The 20377-nt window shown below is 38.0% G+C and overlaps 2 protein-coding genes across 5 annotated transcripts in view; one reads left to right on the forward strand and one right to left on the reverse strand.

The window, feature by feature from the left end:
* Window positions 1-13539, reverse strand: part of LOC120634395 (protein phosphatase PP2A 55 kDa regulatory subunit) — a 31810-nt gene extending 18271 nt beyond the window's left edge. Inside the window, exons 1-4 of one of the 4 annotated variants that reach the window (XM_039904925.1) lie at window positions 13383-13539; window positions 2220-2374; window positions 1114-1314; window positions 403-539 (exon numbers count right to left, since the gene is read on the reverse strand). In XM_039904925.1, the coding sequence (XP_039760859.1) occupies window positions 403-539; window positions 1114-1314; window positions 2220-2374; window positions 13383-13518 (629 nt within the window). In that variant the 5' untranslated portion in view covers window positions 13519-13539. Of the gene's footprint in view, window positions 1-402; window positions 540-1113; window positions 1315-2219; window positions 2375-10471; window positions 10760-13382 lie in introns of those variants that run through there. The other 3 variants (XM_039904924.1, XM_039904927.1, XM_039904926.1) reach the window with 3 other exon arrangements.
* On the forward strand, window positions 11657-19271 carry LOC120634397 (cytochrome b-c1 complex subunit 6, mitochondrial-like). Its single transcript, XM_039904929.1, has 3 exons — window positions 11657-11767; window positions 17392-17437; window positions 19071-19271. Exons 1-3 carry the CDS (start codon window positions 11747-11749, stop codon window positions 19229-19231), a joined length of 228 nt encoding a protein of 75 aa, XP_039760863.1. The 5' UTR covers window positions 11657-11746; the 3' UTR covers window positions 19232-19271.
* The last annotated feature ends 1106 nt before the right edge of the window (window positions 19272-20377 follow it).

The following is a 20377-nucleotide window of genomic DNA, read 5'->3' on the forward strand; positions in this document are numbered from 1 at the left end:
AACGGACAGCGGCGTCTTCTGTGCTACTATGATCATTTACTGCGATCACCAACCCGTCTGACCAGCTTGGTGATTACGTAAAAACCCTCTCTTAGGGTAAGGCCTTAAGTCGAGCTGTTATAGGCTATTCATGGTTGATGATTATCCCTTCGTTCCATTAACGGTCGCGTCTTTGTTGGTAACTTAATAGATAGACAAGCCGGTAAACGTTGTAGCATGTTAGAAAAACCTTTGTAGCTTGTTGGGAAACTTTTCAGCTTGTTAGGAAACTTTTCAGCTTGTTAGGAAACTTTGTAGCTTGTTAGAAAACTTTGTAGCTTGTAAGAAATCTGTGTGTGTAGCTTGTGCGAAAATTTTGTAGCTTGCTAGACAACTATGTAGCCTGTTCTATGTATACATTACCTGGGCGACGCCTCGACCATCAGGTCTGCGGGAAGCACGGTGGGAACGCGTAGCTGGGTGACTCGTGCCGGGTCTCTTGGCCGGCCGCCTTCCTCACGTGTGTTGTACCCCGTCACGCGTTTGTCACGCTCCGACACCTGTCACAAAAAAGCATTAAGCTGCAGATAAATAGTCATTGCTTAATCGAAAGTATAACTAAGTCAAGGTAGACTTAAATTAACGGGTCATAGTTTAAGCCAAAACGAGATACTGCTTTGATTTCATTTTTCGGATGCATTCACAACATAGTAAATTATTTCTAAGCAACCAAAATAGAAACAATAGTGTAGTCTACCTATGACCTCACTCCGACAAATTTGACATGCGTTAATATTATTTTGTATTCTTCTCGTGCTGTCAGATCAATAATAAGTTGTTGTTTTTGGGAGTTTGGATTTTTATTGTTTTTTAACGATTATTTTGCGTTTTTCTTAAATTCCTCGACCACGTTTTGCTTAACCGACTCCGCCAGAGTTGTGGCATAAACCCACAAGCACGCTTTCGTTTTAACGTGAAAGACTTTTTAGATCAATAGTGGTAGTAGTAGACGGTAATTATCAACACATTACCGGCCTACTAAAGAGTTTAGGCCATAGTCCACCATGCTGGCCCAGGGCAGATTGGTGGATATTCTCAAAACCGAATTGAGATTGTAAATATATAAAACCTCACCTTCCAAAGCTTAATAGTCTTGTCATTTGTGGAGAGTAGGAAGTGCGCTTGGTTCTTTCTCTTGAGCCACCGTATTTTGTTTATTTTCTCCTCGATCTCCAAGGATTTGAGGTAGTCGAACTCGGGCTCGTGTGACTGAAACGTCGAGTAGACGTTGTACTCGCCCTTCTTGGGTACGCATTGCTTTGACGCAGGATCCCTCTGAAAACCAAAATTTAAATAAATATAAATATACTAAATAAACTACTATACGACAATACACACATGGCACATGGTAAGCGTAGCTTGTGTTATGGGTGCTAAGATGACTGAAGAATATTTTATTTATGAATAATAAACATTATATCTATATATATAAAAGAGGATGTTTGTATATATGTCATCGATAAACTCAGAAACTATTTGACCGATCATTATGAAAATTGGTATGCTTATGTATTTTTTCACGGAGAAGGTTTATATGCTATGCCCATTGATGTAACTCCCCACCAGGCGGCGCTGTCAAGTATCGACTTCCGCCCCGTTCAACCGATTGTCATAAAAATTGGTATGACCATGTATTTTTCCACGGAGAATGTAAATATGATATATATAGAGTCTTGGAAGTGTTAGAAGTAATATAGGATACTTTTTATCCCGTCATTAAGCTCGGTTCCTTTGGGAGAGGGGATGAGTGTTTGACGATTTAACATCATAACTCCGACAAATTAGAACCGATTTAAATAATTATTTTTGTACTATACAGGTATATGTGTTTAATTGTGTGCCCAAACTGTGGTTGGAGATAGACGACAGAACTCCTCAGCGGACAGCAGCAATTTAATGCCACATCAAAAAACAAACGCAGACGAAGTCGCGGGCAACAGCTAGTATACTTATAAAATACATATAAACACCCAGACACTGAAAAAATTCCTTTTCAACGACGATTCAACGACGATAACGAGCTAGCCTGTAAAGATTTATAGCAGGTAAAACAGGTAATACCCGTACCCTTAGTTAGTTTCCACGCGACATCGTACTGGAACGTGAAATCGCTTGGCGGCACTTCTTTGTCACTAGTCACGGTCGAAGCCGCTCACAAGACAAAAAAATATAAAAATTACCTGAAATATAACAACCCTGCCGCCTTTGTCGCCGGTGGCGAGAAGCTCGCCGTCGTGGTTGAACTCGACGCATGATATCAGGTCGGCCTCGGTGACATCGTCCTCGAGGGTGCCTTTCACCTGACTAAAACACCATGTCGTCTCCCCACCATTGCCTGCAATATTGATCATAGTTGTATTTCTGGAAGTTACGGACTTAAAAAGAGGAGTTTATCAATTCGGAGATTGTTATTTGTAAGTTCGGGCATACATCCGTCGTTATTTAGACGGACCTGTAGCCCGCGGTCTTCCTGCGCATAAATTTTTTCGACTACAAATTAGCCCTTGACTGCAATCTAACCTGGTAGTATGTGATGATGCAGCCTAAGATAGTAGCGGGCTAACCTGTAAGGGAGTATGGTAGTCATACCCCTAATAAGTTTCTATGTGACATCGCACCGGAAAACTAAATCGCTTAGCGGCACGTCTTTGTCGGTAGGGTGGTAACCAGCCACGGCCAAAACCTCAAAGACCAGACCAGAAAAAATGCAGAAATTATAAATCCCCAAATCGCCCCTGCCGCGAATCGAACCCGGGACCTCCTACTTAAATTCACAGCACGCCGTTAATTACTGTTTTTTACAAATGCCGTGGGAAACTTTTTTTTCCTAGGATAAAAAATGGCCTATGTTACTCTCCCACTTTCAACTAAATATATATTAGTTGCTAATTTAGGGCGTGAAGGAAGTACAAACACACTTTCGCATTTATAAAATTAGTAAGAATTTTTTTTTTGTTCCGAAATGGTACCATTTAAATTACAGTTAGAACTGATGGGTTTTAGACAGATTTCTTCAAAAAATTACAGCGAATAAACCGCCATTGCAGCGATCGAAATATGAACCGTTTAATCAATCCCACGTCATAACATCACGCCTCAAAAGGGTTACAAAGTTCTCCTCATCTTAGTGAGGTTTTGGTACGACGCGACTAAGGGAATATAAAGAAACGGAAAGCCTCTGTCCCACTGCGGTCAATGACCCATCTGTCTGCCCAGCGTGGTGATTACGGGCAATCCCTCCCATTTGTAGTCTTTTAGTCCAGCAATGGATTTTAATAAGCTATTGACGATGATGATGATGAAAATGAAGATTATTCCCAGTAACTAACCGGCTAGCAACACGGCGTTTCTATGCAAATATGTAATATGCGCGACACATAATTACGTCACAGTACCAATTGAAACTAATAAAATTCCCGCGTACGCTCGAAGACTAAGCGACCATTTATTCAGGTGTCACTCAGAAATACTCCAAATGGCAATTATAAAAGTTACTTTTGTCACTGAGATGAGACTACTGTTGTAATGCAAATTCTTAGATCAGAAGTGGGATTATAGCTTAATATATAACCACAGATTAGGTACTGCTTAACGATTAACTGCCTCTTTGGTCTACTTGCTAGCACGTTTAACCACGTATTCACGAGGACTAATAGAATTTAAGGTTTAAACCGGAAATTAACACAGAAATAACGTAATAAGTTAATTTTCAAATGACGTTGTCGAAACTCGTGCCACGGCGAGTACGACAAGCTGTCGGTGCCGGTTCTATACGTATACAAATATTAATTTTCAACAAATATTGAAATTTACAATGGTTTTTGATGGATAAATTCATATTGTTTTCATTACCGGGTACATCAGTAATAACTGTGGTCGATTGTAAGACCGAGACAATAGGCTTGGCTATGAAAGAAAAGAGGGAAAAGAAATGCGTAATATACGGAACATAACTCTCTCTCTTTCCATCTTCACAAACTTATATCTCCCTCTCAAATTGCGTTCGCCTCCCCCGATCAGATTCCTCAGCTATCCTCACATTCACCAGCTTACTCCCCAAATCAAGTGTGTGTAAAGAAGTTTTACTTATACTGTACGTTCCTTAAATTAAGTTTAATTTTACAAACCAAACAAAATCTAGTTAGTAACTAGAAGCAATAGTAAGTAAATAGTTAGTTGATGAAACAAATCTAAACAAAATGTAATAGATTATTAGATAAGGAAGATAGGAATCTGTAAATGCAATGTACTCTACAAATAATAGGTTACTAGTTACTACATTATATAAAAGAAAAGTTCTCACAACAGTTTTGCGCAGAGGCCAAAAAAAAATTGCTATACCTTCTTAAGTTAATATTCAATAAATAAAATTATTAACGCATTAAAAAGAAATTAAATTAATAAAAACTTTCATTTCAGGTAAAATTCCATAAGATTTCCATAAAAAAAATATATTGTTTATTGTTAGTAACAATTAGATAACTAAATATATTACTAATTAAAATTTGCCCAACATATATCCTAATTAACTTGAGCACTTAGTGTACGAGTACCACTGAGTACCCACTCAGAGCTCCAGCACGGCTAGCATGGGCAGGAGACAATTATCTCCCCGGTAACGGGATAAAAATGTTTCTTCTCCCACAGCTTTATCAATTCTTCGAGCATTGGCGCACAAGTGGAAATAATATCCAAATAATATGTGTAGTAATAATAAGCGGCGATAAACTTCTCTATTCCATGTTTCAGTACTTAAGCAGGTGGACACGTTAATTATGTCCCCTGTCAGGGGATTTAATCGGGGGATATAATTTTAATCTCCTGTCTGTGCTCTAGCCCTTCAGAAAGGGATTTATTTATTTAGACACATTTATTTAGTTACACCAGATTTTGCACCAATGTGCAGTGCGAGGATGAATCAGTTTATATAATACACAACTAAATGGTTGAGTCAAAAAGGCCAAGCTATTGGCAATAATTCTGTAGGTAAATTTAGTTTAAAGAATAGTGTACAACACAAGTAGAACCAATTTGCTTAACTAATATGTCAAATGAAACTTCACATGGAAGCCATGATTTTTTTTTATAATAAAAGCTAGCCGTTGACTTCAATCCCATCTGAAGTGATGATGCAGTCTTAGAATGGGTTAACCTGGCATATAGCAGTTATATTAAACCCATACCCTAATCAGTTTCTACTCAACATAGTATTGGAATGCAAAAATTGCTTGAAGCAACAAAACTCCTACTAGACCAGAGAAAATGCAGAAATTCAAAATTCCTAAATTGCTTATGGCAGGGATCGAACCAGAGACCTCCCTCAAACGGTGGTTGTGAGAGGCAGAATGCAGTGCATTGTTTGCTGTTATGAAAAGTTATGAATAGAACAGCACTAATTTTGAATTAGTCTATTTAATTTTTTTTTTTGACCAGTACAAGTTAGCCCTTGTCTGCATCCTTAACTGATGGTAAGAAATGATGGTAATAACGGGCTAACCAGTAACGCGGCCATTATATTAAACACATACCCCTAATCTGTTTCCATGCGACATACCGGAACGCTTAATCGCTTAGATGCACGTCTTTGTCGGTAGAATGGTAACTAGCCACCGTTGAAGCCTTTCACCGGTCAAAAGTTAAGTTTAAAGATTTGTGTAAACCAATTTGGCACACATACAAACATATGTAGTGCTGAAATTATTTAGTCAATGTACATACAATCACAACTGGTGTTCCAATGCAAGCGACAAGCTGGGTGCCTCCAAGTAGTATTATCTTGATTCCTGAAGCGGTGATAAGATTGCCAGGGGCGTTCTTTCTTTTTTAACATTGTTTGCTTAGAGTCACATTAAAAAAAAACTTTTTGCACATAAAAAAAACACTGCATTAGTATTTCAATAAAGACACCCTTCTATCTAATGAATTTTAAAAAAAAAGGCCTAATAAATTCTGTATAATTTACAGTCACTTTCGTTAAAAATTGCTTAATAATAATTTAGGCATTATGAAACAAGGTCATTGCGTTATAAAACAAAAAAAAAATAACAGATTAGAAAAATAATTAAATTAGAACAACACATTGCAACTCAAGTGTTACCAAACTGTGAATATGTAACAAAGCTTTGAGAACCAGTTCCAGTGAACATTGTAATAGCTATTTAATACTCTTCAATACAGGAGGCGTGTAATACAATATCCTTCTTTTGTTAAGCTGGTATTGTCACAGAGGCAACTAGTTTGTACAATAGGAAGTACCTTGTATGTACTCAAGTATGTAATTGTTGTTATATAAATGGACAGGCAATGTCACTAGTTATTATTATGAGGTAATTAAAATAGATGCTTAATGATTCCAATTTTAAAACCAACATTATCATTCCTATTATTGAATATTGACCCATTACAAACAGGAGACAGGAATAGAAAACTTAGAGTAGGTACCTGGTGTTCAGCTTTATCAGTCAGCTATCTTTTCTGTATTTCACTGGTAACCTGATGGGTTAACCTGCCGTACGCCAGCGTAACCAAATGGGGTCGCAAAGTTCGGGAAGCTCTGCCAGGAATTTCACCTTTTTTTTAAATTTCACGTTGGGGCTTGAAGAAACAGACACATGTCTAAAACTTTTTTTTTTAATGCTGTGTGAAAGCTTTTAGGCCCGGAGCAGGGGAGGCAGGACGGAGGTTTTGTGGGACTCCCACCCTTTTGAAGGAGGATATAGTATGTAATGCTGCTTAATAGTTATCAAAGTCTAGATCAATAAGAGATCAACAGTCTTAAGTCAATCTAAGATATTTTCAGTGTAAGTAGGTTAACTACATCTGTTTTATTCTTTGAGGTAACAAAAACTATTTAGTATTATGTTACTAAGACTTACAAATAGATAGAATTACAAGAACTTGAAATCTCACTTAATTGGGTCATGAGGAAAATGTCACACAAGTTTGGTACTCAGCCAAGTATACTAAGGCAATTGTAGTTTGATCCTATTATTACCTCATAATATGTGATAAGTATCATTATTATACCCAGATGGAGGTTTAACGCATATACGTGTAGAATTGAAAGTATTGAGCAAGGGCAAGATACATTTTCTCCATGGAGCAAGGACAAAATATATGTCTCATACCACAGTTTTATTATACAATTTTACCTGTATTTTTTCATAATCATGGACTACAAACTAAAACTGGGTAATTCTGACCCTATAGTGGGCCAGTAATGGGTTGATAATGACTGGTTTCCTGCAAAAATAGTAGCACTGTCTTGGCTGGGAGTTTAAACTTCCTCAGGGTATGTACTATAGATTGCCTAAATAGACTACATACACTTGTAAATTTTATTTGTTGAGATAACACTTGTATTTTTGACAAGAGCAATGACAGATTATATGCAATATTGCAGTAGAAAGCTATATACTGGAGATTTAAGTTCTAATTCAGTACTGGACCTTGTTGCCATGAGTTTGTTATCAAATTCTGAACTAAATACTTTTGTAACTTAAGTGTCTTTAATATCCACATAGATTCCAAGATAATAAATAATAAATAAATATACTACGACAATACACACATCGCCACCTAGCCCCAAAGTAAGCGTAGCTTGTGTTATGGGTACTAAGATGACTGATGAATATTTTTATGAATAATATACATAAATACTTATAATATATTAACACCCAGACACTGAAAAACATTCATGCTCATCACACAAACATTTTCCAGTTGTGGGAATTGAATCTGAGATTAACTGGACATAGTTAAAGGAAAATGATCTAACCCATATGAATCTAATATTCACAGATTTTGAGACTTTGTAAATAAATGACTCATAACATAACAGAAAAGCATGCTGAGAGCACCTTCAAAGTGCCAGAGTGTAAAAAATCACTGTCCAGCACACCTTAACTCCTAGGTATCACTCCATGAAGCATGCCACAACCTGAACAGCCTGCTAAGCTTCTGGAGTGAGCTCGGCTGAATGTACTAAATCAGCAGAAGCCCTAAAAACAAAGGACAGCTCCAACCAACATACAATGTAAAGGTCTGAAAACATCATCAATGTGGATTGAATACTTTTTGTATAACTATGTACAACTGAAACTAAGACCTAGTCATGTGATTTTAACTATTAGCAATAATAAATAAATATCACATATACATTCATTGAAATTGTTTATAGAAACTCAGATATCAATTCTTTACTATGCATTATATCAGTATGTTTATTACAATTTAACCTTTGGCCTGAACTGCATGCTTTTCTACATTATCTGTTATGCATCAGAAAGTTTTTTGTTATTTTTTTATATTAATCTGCACTGGAGCATAACTGTGGGTCTAATCACCTTTTCTATTAAAGGCTTGTCCTGCAATATTACAATAATTAAGTTGCTAGGAATGTGTAATCTGTATTTATACTTTTAAAAGATTTAAATACCAAATCTTAATGCAGATTTAGAATGTTGGAACTTCTGAACAAGTTTATCGGGACCTAACATATGAATTAAGGAGACTACAAACAATACTTTTACTGTTTGATGGTTGTCATACCCCCTATTTTGCGTTCTCTAACTGTTGATTGCCAAGCAAGATAGTGTGAATTAAGTGTGAATTAAGTGTGATAGTGTGAAGATAGTGTCAATTTTGCACATTTGGCAAACTTTCTATGATCTCTAACATAGTATAATTTTGATTGAGAATATAAAACAGGCCTGGAGATGTAGTCTCAATTCACAATCCTACTTTCCCACTGTCTTACAATTTATGATGGCCTATTTTCTGACTCTTCTTTATCAAAGTTGGATATCTAGAACTGCAGCATTGATCTTCACTTACAAACTGTGTTATCTCTTAGGCTTTCAACTGTGCAATAAAAAAGTTTAACAAATAAACAAGGTTACTGTTTACTACAGTATAAACATATTGTTGCATAGCTAAAAAAAACTACACAAGTGGAGTTATCAAAGAGACACAAAAATCACTCTTAGGTACCTTATTATACAAAAATCAAATGGTAATACACCCATCAATATTGCTAGGATAAAATCTTCATTGTTAACATTATAGACAAGTTTATTATGCAATTTGGGTGTAAATGATAAGAGAGCCGGTATTGTATGTCCTAAAAACTATGCCAATTTGACTGCATACTGTATTGTTACCTAAGAAGCAATATTTAATTACCAGATGATCTTCGATGTGTCTTACTAGATCAGTGGTGTGCATACAGGGTACTCACTAAGCAGGCAGATTATATAGAATTTAAAAAATGTCAAGTACAAGTTATAAACATCATTGTAAAAGTTATAAAATACTAGTAAGTTAAGTGATTCTGTTCGTACTTCATACTGTGTGTATGAATGTGTGTATGCACACTACTGTACCAGAGACAACTTGCCATTATTCTCTGTAGATGTGATTAATATAGCGAAACTTCGGTCTTTAATGGTTTTCAGACCTCACAATGAAGATAACTGTTTTTTATGTATCTCAGATATTTAAGAATTTGGCTAACACTCTTGTTTCATTAGATGATACTTTGTATCAAGGTTTTATTTGAATTGTGTTTTATGTTGAACTGTGGCAAACGCACATAACTAATCTGACACTTTGCCACCTTTTGATTACATCCAGTGAAAAGCTTATTAACTTTGAATATGTATTGGAAAACCCTCTTCTTTCAAGTTCACCTATGGCACTTTTGAATGATGAACTGTAAATTTTTGTAGTGTCATATTGGTTGATTCACACACTTGTCTCGGATATAAAGACCAGTTAGAACACAGTGCATATTATGCTACGACCTTAACGCTTAGGTACGCGATTAGAACTGTATGGCACAACTAGTCAAGAATAAACTAAATAATGGACAACACTTACGTATAGAAACCACTTTCGGGATTAAAACACTCTCGATTAAAACCATGTGAACGGGTTATTTACGAACACCGCTGATGGTTTTAATGTGCAATTATTAAAAACAGGTTCCATTTATGTGGGTACACAATAAACTTACTCTCACCTGCGTGTAACCTCATTTCTTAACGTAATCCCGTGTTATATGTTACGTTATAGGGAAATGCCGCTTGGAAAAGTTTCAATGTTAGTCCTAATTGCAAAAATCTGTTGACCATTTGCGCATGACCTTCGATTTGCGATCAACAAACGCAGACATCTGATCACACAAACAAATGCTATTTTACGCAGTTTTATGCGTCCGACGCTTCAATAAATAGCATTAATCAACCACAAAACTGTTGCGAGAACCTTCTTTTCACTACATACTTAGAGTAACAGTGAAAAAAAGAGCAAAATGTTAGAATTTCAGGCTTTAGTACAGTAACCAAACACTTCCCACTCGATTATTATAGTCACAACTATGTAAACACTAAAAACTAATATCCACACTAAGTTTAAAGAACATTGCATTTACCGTCGGAGTTCGAACGATAAAACATCTTCGACTTATTGCGATTTCCGATTCCGATTTCGCCCTTGTCTAGCGGGCGCTAAAAGTCATCACTTACCGGCCATGACAAAGCCCAGCACAAAACTTATAGAAGTTCGATAGTTTTAGTACACAATCACTTCGGTAATTTGCTAAAACATAACACAGAATTGCCGATGAAAACTGATTAAAATCATTTCAACGTTACATCGGTAAAAAGCAATGGCGCTCAGAAAATTCACAAATACATAAAATAATTACTGCAGAACTTAGTGTTGCCACCGCAAAACTAACATTTCTACCATATCCATACAAAGTGTAACTGTCATAGTTTTGAAAACTGATCTGCATTAGAGAATGGATAATCTACTGTTCCCTTAATAATTTCATATTTGGTTTCTACGGAACGTTAAAACTTGTAAGTCTCAGAATCAGGATAATTACAAAAAAATATCTTTCAGCGGCCTGACTTCTTTCTCTCTGTAATTATTTTCGTACTCAGTCCAGAGTTTCAGGTTTTCATACAGACATGTCCACATGAATTTAACTACATAATAGATATTTTAAAGAAATATTTCTTTCTTTGTATATAAGAAAATAAAAATTTGTAGTCTGTTAATCTGTATGGTGTGTCCTCAGGAGTGAAGTGTAACTTTTTGAAATTTTCTGTCGAATTGCCTTTAATAACACTACAGTGCAGTACTCCATATCAAATAAAAACAAATTATTTCTACCATTACAGCCGCTCCAAATTTTTATGGCAGCATTTTACACAAATACGTCAAAACATCAAGTGATTGTCGTAAAGCAGTCAGGAAAAAGCGCGCATTTCGTTGTGCTGCCATCTTTTGAAATACACCAATATTGTGTTGTATAATGTAACGTCTAGGAATTTCAAAATCTGAGTTTCAACTTTAACTTTAAGTATTTTAATATTCTAAACTAAGATAGTTTAGAATATTAAAATACTTTCTTTTGTTGTATAAATCACAATGTGTTGATTAAATTAAAATATTTCTGTACAGATGTAGAAAAAATTTAGTCTTGTAAGTTCACTTTGCGAAAATAGTTTCCGAATACTTGTGTTACGTCGTTACTTTTAGTTTTGAATTTTGAATTGTTTGGCAGAAATTGCCAAAGCGTATTATCAATAATTTAAATTGCCAAAACTATTGAAAAAAATTAAGAAAAAACGGTTTAGAAGGGAAAAGTCCTCAGCGTCCTGATCTAATTCTCGTCCATTTTTTAAATTGAATAAAAATGGCCGACAAGTTTGATAAGGTAAGCTCTTACGCACTGGCTGCCTGCCCAATTTGCTCTTGAACTATATACCATGTGATTATCTATGAATTTTTACGCCATTGTAAATTATACCTTACTACCTTGTTCTCATGGTAGGATTTTACACTGGCATGTACACGTTGCTCTGTCTCGCCTCAGTTACGTTTCGACGACCTTCCTGGAGCAGTGGTAAGCGCTGCTGTGTCGTCATATAAGTAGGGGGAAAATTTTCTCCGGTCTGGTCTGGTGGGGGCCAGAGGCAACAAGAGTGCTGCGCCGCCATCCGGTGCAGTGCCGTTTAGTAACCGATAAGGGGTATAGGTCTTACATTATAACTGCGAAAGGTTAGCCCGCTACCATCTCATTCATTCATTCATATCATTACGACTTACCGCCAGGTGAGATTGCAGTCAAGGGCTTCTCTGGAGAATTTCTCGGCAACCATCATTTTTGGTTGTTTTTTATATATCATAGTATTAATTGTCGCACCAAGACCATCCCACCACAAGGGGTAGCACAGGCAGGAGACAAAAATTATATCCCCGATTCTATCCCCGGTCGGAGGATATAATTAACTTTTCCACCTGCAGGGCTAGCACAGGCAGGTGACAAAAATTATATCCCTGATTCTATCCCCGGTCGGAGGATATAATTAACTTTTCCACCTGCAGGGCTAGCACAGGCAGGTGACAAAAATTATATCCCTGATTCTATCCCCGGTCGGAGGATATAATTAACTTTTCTACCTGCAGGGCTAGCACAGGCAGGTGTCAAAAATTATATCCCTGATTCTATCCCCGGTCGGAGGATATAATTAACTTTTCCACCTGCAGGGCTAGCACAGGCAGGTGACAAAAATTATATCCCTGATTATATCCCCGGTCGGAGGATATAATTAACTTTTCCACCTGCAGGGCTAGCACAGGCAGGTGACAAAAATAATATCCCCCCGATTATATCCCCTGACAATGGATATAATTACCGAATAACGTGTCCACCTGCTAAAGCGCGGGAACAGGGAATAGGAGAACAGGGGGATACATTTTTTGTCTATTATATCCAAATAATATATACCTACTATGCGTTTGTATTGGAGAAGTTTACCCCTGTTTATATTAATAAACGGGGGTAAACTTCTCCAATTCAATGTTCCAGTGATTTAGCAGGTGGGCACGTTAATAATATCCCTTTTCAGGGGATATAATCGGGGGATATAATTTTAATCTCCCGCCCTTGCTAGCCTTGCTGATGATGAGGGCATGAAAGGAACAGGTCCTGCAATGTGACGTCCTATAGCCTAAAGCGTAGGTGTTAAACCTCACGTGCTTGGAATTATACCGGCAACCATGCCCTTCAACCGGAACAGCAATGCAAGAATGCTGCTTGGCGTCAGAAATAAGCATAGCGCGGTACTTCTCCAGTGTGCTGAGTGCGAGATTTTTCATCTATTCGATCTCGTAAATGTTAACTATTAGTATGGCGTCGAAATAGTGCCACCTGTGGTCCCTAGATGGCGCTCTTTCGACGCCATGGCGCTCAATCGCATAGATGGAAAATCTCCGAGAGCTCCATCACAAAATACTATCATCCCATTGCCATTGCAAATTCAACTTACCGCTCTTGTTCCCATGGTCGAATATCACGCTGAGTTTCTGCAAACTATTCTGCCGCGCCTCCGCGAATAACCGTCGCTTGTTCTTTGGCGACGGTTGCGTCGCTAGGGGCGACACCACCATGGTTGATGTCGTCATTACGTCAAATCTCGTCACCAGAATCTGGAAAATTAAAAAGCTGGTACAGACATGAATAATTTAATGCGCAGAAACATTGTATGATGGTAAACGATCTCAGACCTTAAATTTGTCATCCTAGGAGGAACCAAAACCACAGCCCCTAATTTATACGCCGCGAAAAGCAAGAGAATCTGTATGGTGTAATTTATTTAGGTATAAACACACAACAGGTTTACTGCGATTTGCGTGATTATTTTCGTAAGCAGGTCTAATTAAAATTTCGTTATTACAATCATCCCTGGAGTAAAGGATACTTTTTCCTGCAGGATATTTAAAAAAAAGCTTTAACAGCTAGTAGGTATATGTAATGTGTTTTTTAAACCAAAAAAAAAATAAGTAAGATACAATTGATCGCACAGATGATCGTGACCAGTTATTTGTTTAGCAGTTGACTGCGAAAACGCGCAGGATTCCAAATAATCTTGTTATTATCAATTTGCTAGAATTTATTAACAGTTCACGTTTAATTTCAAGGGCAACATACCTACCTATATTTCCTTTAACCTCACTGAAACGCACTAATGTGTGATTTGGTCTATGCGGGAGGTTCCGTACTCGGAGTCAATGTCATAATTTTAATCGTAGTATATAGCTTTACATGGGCGCACCCAGCTTCTGGTCTAGGAGGCAAGCGAGATTTTTTTAGCACAGATCGTCCGTAGCTGTTTTGTGAAAATTATTTGAGAGGGCCATCTATGAAATAGATAGATAGATTCCTATAAAAAATAAAAAACTCTCATTCTGGAAAGATACTTCTGCTCTGTAGCAAAACTATCTTTGCAGAATGAGAGTTTGTAACGTAGTCAACCACGCTGGCTAAGTGTGGTTTGCCAGACATCACATGCATTTGAGAACATGCAGGTGTCCTCAGGATTCCTTCACCGCAAAGGTTAGTTAGTTTGCATTGTTTAAAACGCACATAACCACAAAAAGTAGTATGCGAGTCGAAGGCTAAAGTCCTAACCTATCTATCTGTTCTTCAAACGATCTATCACCGCCTTTAAGTATACTCCGGGCAAGAAGGTTATTATCCATTAAAAACAACATACTTATTATTAATTGGTATAATACAATGTCCAAAGAACGAAATGAACCTCAATGAAAACCGATTCAGACCGATTTGATGCAACACTGGGTGGATAAAACGCTGAGCATGCGCCTGCGCATCGGTCAAACTTTACGCGAAACTAAATTTATATCGGATCAATTAGTGAGTTATTATTATCAACGCAATAAAAACGGTTTGGTATCGCTTAAAATATACAAAAATTATATAACTTTTAGAAATAAAAATTTGCAATTACAAAATTTTGCATCTTCTAGGTAAGCGCGTCCCATCTTAGGCCACATCTACACTTTCCATCAGTTAAGATTGTGGTCAAGCGCTAGTCTATTCCCTTGCGTGTTTCCTAATTCTTACAATCTGGGTACCTTTAAAACAAGAGTGAATAGGCATCTTCCAGGTAAGCGCGTCCCATCTTAGGCCACATATACACTTTCCATCAGTTAAGATTATGGTCAAGCGCTAGTCTATTCCCTTCCGAGTTTCCTAATTCTTACAACCAGGGTACCTTTAAAACAAGAGTGAATAGGCATCTTCTAGGTAAGCGTGTCCCATCTTAGGCCACATCTACACTTTCCATCAGTTAAGATTGTGGTCAAGCGCTAGTCTATTCCCTTGCGTGTTTCCTAATTCTTACAACCTGGGTACCTTTAAAACAAGAGTGAATAGGCATCTTCCAGGTAAGCGCGTCCCATCTTAGGCCACATCTACACTTTCCATCGGTTAAGATTGTGGTCAAGCGCTAGTCTATTCCCTTGCGTGTTTCCTAACTCTTACAACCTGGGTACCTTCTATGCAAGCGCGTCCCATCTTAAGCCACATCTACACTTCCCATCAGGTAAGATTGTGGTCAAGCGCTAGTCTATTCCCTTCCGAGTTTCCTAATTCTTACAACCTGGGTACCTTTAAAACAAGAGTGAATAGGCATCTTCTAGGTAAGCGGGTCCCATCTTAGGCCACATCTACACTTTCCATCAGTTAAGATTGTGGTCAAGCGCTAGTCTATTCCCTTGCGTGTTTCCTAATTCTTACAACCTGGGTACCTTTAAAACAAGAGTGAATAGGCATCTTCCAGGTAAGCGCGTCCCATCTTAGGCCACATCTACACTTTCCATCGGTTAAGATTGTGGTCAAGCGCTAGTCTATTCCCTTGCGTGTTTCCTAACTCTTACAACCTGGGTACCTTTTATGCAAGCGCGTCCCATCTTAAGCCACATCTACACTTCCCATCAGGTAAGATTGTGGTCAAGCGCTAGTCTATTCCCTTCCGAGTTTCCTAATTCTTACAACCTGGGTACCTTTAAAACAAGAGTGAATAGGCATCTTCTAGGTAAGCGGGTCCCATCTTAGGCCACATCTACACTTTCCATCAGTTAAGATTGTGGTCAAGCGCTAGTCTATTCCCTTCCGAGTTTCCTAATTCTTACAACCTGGGTACCTTTAAAACAAGAGTGAATAGGCATCTTCTAGGTAAGCGGGTCCCATCTTAGGCCACATCTACACTTTCCATCAGTTAAGATTGTGGTCAAGCGCTAGTCTATTCCCTTGCGTGTTTCCTAATTCTTACAACCTGGGTACCTTTAAAACAAGAGTGAATAGGCATCTTCCAGGTAAGCGCGTCCCATCTTAGGCCACATCTACACTTTCCATCGGTTAAGATTGTGGTCAAGCGCTAGTCTATTCCCTTGCGTGTTTCCTAACTCTTACAACCTGGGTACCTTTTATGCAAGCGCGTCCCATCTTAAGCCACATCTACACTTCCCATCAGGTAAGATTGTGGTCAAGCGCTAGTCTATTCCCTTCCGAGTTTCCTAATTCTTACAACCTGGGTACCTTTAAAACAAGAGTGAATAGGCATCTTCCAGGTAAGCGCGTCCCATCTTAGGCCACATCTACACTTTCCATCGGTTAAGATTGTGGTCAAGCGCTAGTCTATTCCCTTGCGTGTTTCCTAACTCTTACAACCTGGGTACCTTCTATGCAAGCGCGTCCCATCTTAAGCCACATCTACACTTCCCATCAGGTAAGATTGTGGTCAAGCGCTAGTCTATTCCCTTCCGAGTTTCCTAATTCTTACAACCTGGGTACCTTTAAAACAAGAGTGAATAGGCATCTTCTAGGTAAGCGGGTCCCATCTTAGGCCACATCTACACTTTCCATCAGTTAAGATTGTGGTCAAGCGCTAGTCTATTCCCTTGCGTGTTTCCTAATTCTTACAACCTGGGTACCTTTAAAACAAGAGTGAATAGGCATCTTCCAGGTAAGCGCGTCCCATCTTAGGCCACATCTACACTTTCCATCGGTTAAGATTGTGGTCAAGCGCTAGTCTATTCCCTTGCGTGTTTCCTAACTCTTACAACCTGGGTACCTTTTATGCAAGCGCGTCCCATCTTAAGCCACATCTACACTTCCCATCAGGTAAGATTGTGGTCAAGCGCTAGTCTATTCCCTTCCGAGTTTCCTAATTCTTACAACCTGGGTACCTTTAAAACAAGAGTGAATAGGCATCTTCTAGGTAAGCGCGTCCCATCTTAGGCCACATCTAAACTTTCCATCAGTTAAGATTGTGGTCAAGCGCTAGTCTATTACAGTAAAAAAAATAAAACTGCTTTTCCCTATCACGCATCACTTGTATTGGAAAATTCGGCCTCATTCCTTATCTACAATAATAAGTTAACTCTTTGGGCCAAGGAGGCTGGGCTGGTCGTTAACGAAAGTCAGTGAGTGAGTCAGGAATTACTTAATTCATTTCAATATTTCTATTTCAGGATTCAGCTGATCCTTTGGCCCAGGAACGTGGAAAATGTTTAGAAAGTACGTTAGACAAAGTTATACTTAAACATTTTCTAACAACCAAAAATATTATTAACTAGCTGACCCACGCAACTTCGTCTGCATTAAATCGGTTATAATATCTAAAATTCTTGATTTTAATATCTTAAAAAAAAACAAGAAGTTTTATTTCCAAAGTATGTAATACGCGGCCGGGCGGCCCTCTGCATTTATCTTGCTTTTAGCATTTCTATACCCGTAGTAACTTCTAAACCATAGGTCCTTTAGAAGGAATTTGAATCATTTAAAAAGGCATTTTTTTAGAACTAGTTAGAAGTAAAATAATAACTGTCTACTGATAAATGGAATAAAGTGATTAATCGCCAGTTCGAGAAAAAATACTAAAGTGGAGTGGTTTTTGATGCTTTAACATTAGTCGTGGACGTGGTTTCTGTATGTACTTAATTCTGTGTTGCACATCGTAGCATCACGTGTAGATATTCTGACACCGGACTAATCGGCACACGAACGTTTTCTTTCTTAAGTAATTAGTTAAGCGACCACAGCGTTCTGATGTCCTAGTACCTGCTGAACTGTCTCCTCATGCCAGTTTTATTAACGACGAATAAGGCGACGCCTAAATAAGTAACGCCTAATCTAAGGAGATTCCTAGGTATAATAAAAAAAATATATATAAAAATATACATATATACATCAAACGTACACCAGTAGTAACGACGTTATACACCTAAGAGTAGGTGAAACGTAATTTTTCATATAGCCATCGATCATTAGCCATTTCATTTAGGTTATACCTAGGTTTAGTGAAAACTGGCATAAGTCTAGTGTTTAGAATGTTTGTCTGTGTTACACGATTTCCTGGGTTTTCTGTCAAGTGAAGTACCAGTATGGAGTTGATCGGCCCCGAGACTTCTAAAGCACGTTAAGCCAATGTCTTGGTTAATATTACTAACGTTGCCTTGAAGAAAGTACAGCATCTACTGTATTACTCCATGATGTGGGCTATATATTTGGTAAATTTGATCAAAATCGATCCATTAAGCAAGCCTCGCCTAGCAATGATACAATTTTGCATTTCATTTATAGCCTACTAGCTTCTACCCGCGAATTCGTCCGCGTCGACTTCAGAAATAGGTCTAAAACTTTGCTCGTTAACAATTTTTAATCCTACCACGGGAACTATTTGAGAGATCGGTATAGAAAGTGCATGTCCTTTTCAATAGCATAGGTGACATGCATACCAAATTTCAAAGCTGTCTGCCCGAGGTTTAGCTCTTAAATAATTTTCCCTCGGAATCTTATTAAGGAATTGGGATAAAAGGTAGCCTATGTTCTTTTCCATGTCAAAGGCACATGCATGCCTGATTTTATCCAAAACAAACATCCACACTTGTACATTTATAATATTAGTGGGATAACAGTCCAGTACTGGTCTCGAGGGCCTCTTTAAAGATAAGGTTTGACCTTAATCACCACGCTGGTCACATTAGTGGTCCCAGTAGATGGTAGTAGTTGCACAAAGGACGCTGCTGCTTCTACTCGGTTATATTCTCTTATTCGCCAATCGACTCGTACGGATAGTGGAGGGAAGGTGATAACAGTACTCAGAACTTTTGCATTTCTTCTAAGTATTTTCAATGAATTTCGTTTAAAGAAAGTGAAAAAGTGCAGAAGCTGGTGGGAGTTCTTCACGCCTGCGAGCAAAGGGTGCAGTCGAAGTCCTATACAGCGGAAACCTGCAGCCAGGAAGTCGTCGATCTTCTGCAGGCTCTGGACCACTGCGTCGGACCTAAGGCTTTTGCGAGCTTCGTTTGACAACTGTAAACTACATTGTTCAATTAAACTTTGATATGTATTTTAAAGTTGTTGGCAATTATTTCGAAAAAAGCATAACTTATCATAATATTACTAACAAAAAGTTCCTTCTGCAACGACACTGTTGCAGAAGGAACTTTTTGTTAGTAATAATGATAAGATGATACAGTCAAAAGTATGACTAGATAAAATAAGGGATGAATAAAAAAAAGCTTACAAGAGTGAGTAAATAAAGCATTTAATTTTTCATCAGATGTGGGATCCGGACTGGATGTTTGAGGCTCGCGACAGAAAGCTAAGGCGAGAATTTGGGGAGACCTTCGCCACATTTTTAAAATAAGTATGAAAGACTTTTCTTATGGACTAAATGAACAAGGAATAAGGGGCAGCTTATATTGTGCCGGTGACAGAAAAGGGGAGGAGTAGGTAATATACTGGCATGTTATGTTATGCGGATGGAAGAAAATCATGCTAGCAAAGTTGTGTTTAATGTTTGTTTGGAAGGATAGAGAAGTAGAGGAACGCTAAAAAAAGCGATGGATGGATTGTTTGAAAGACGATAAACGTGTAAAAGGTTTGGACATCGAGATAACGGCTACTAGAAGGGAGTGGAACCAGAAGACATATTGTACCGACCCATTTCATAATGTTCCACGCACGCGTGAGACATTATTAAAATAACAGTCTAGCCTTAAGACTAATTAGTAAATTTTATTTCGACATAAACTGATACATTAGTTTATATCTAACAACTAAGTTCAATAGCTTGTATTCTCTCTGTCTGGTCGTTCCTTCATTACTGAATGATCGTGGTCCTGGTGAGAGCTCAACTTTAAGTGGGTAAACTGTCGCCATCGGCTTCTGTTGGAGGCCAATTTGGCTATTTGATAGAAACGGCACGAGTTTGATATGTCATTTCGAGAACTGGTAGATCGAAGTTATACTTATCTTAGGTGTTCATAAGATGGAAGACACTTTGTTCTTGTAATCTTAAAATTGCACTAGCGCTACTCTTCCACTACACTAGCTACACTACACTAACTCAGATGGTTTAGTCCTCAATACGAGTATGTCCGTATTGTCGAGATACTCTATGGCCTCGATTTTTACATGATGAAGCCTATGTTATATATAAATATATACTAG

Source organism: Pararge aegeria, chromosome 23 (assembly GCF_905163445.1).
Source record: "Pararge aegeria chromosome 23, ilParAegt1.1, whole genome shotgun sequence".
NCBI lineage: Eukaryota > Metazoa > Arthropoda > Insecta > Lepidoptera > Nymphalidae > Pararge > Pararge aegeria.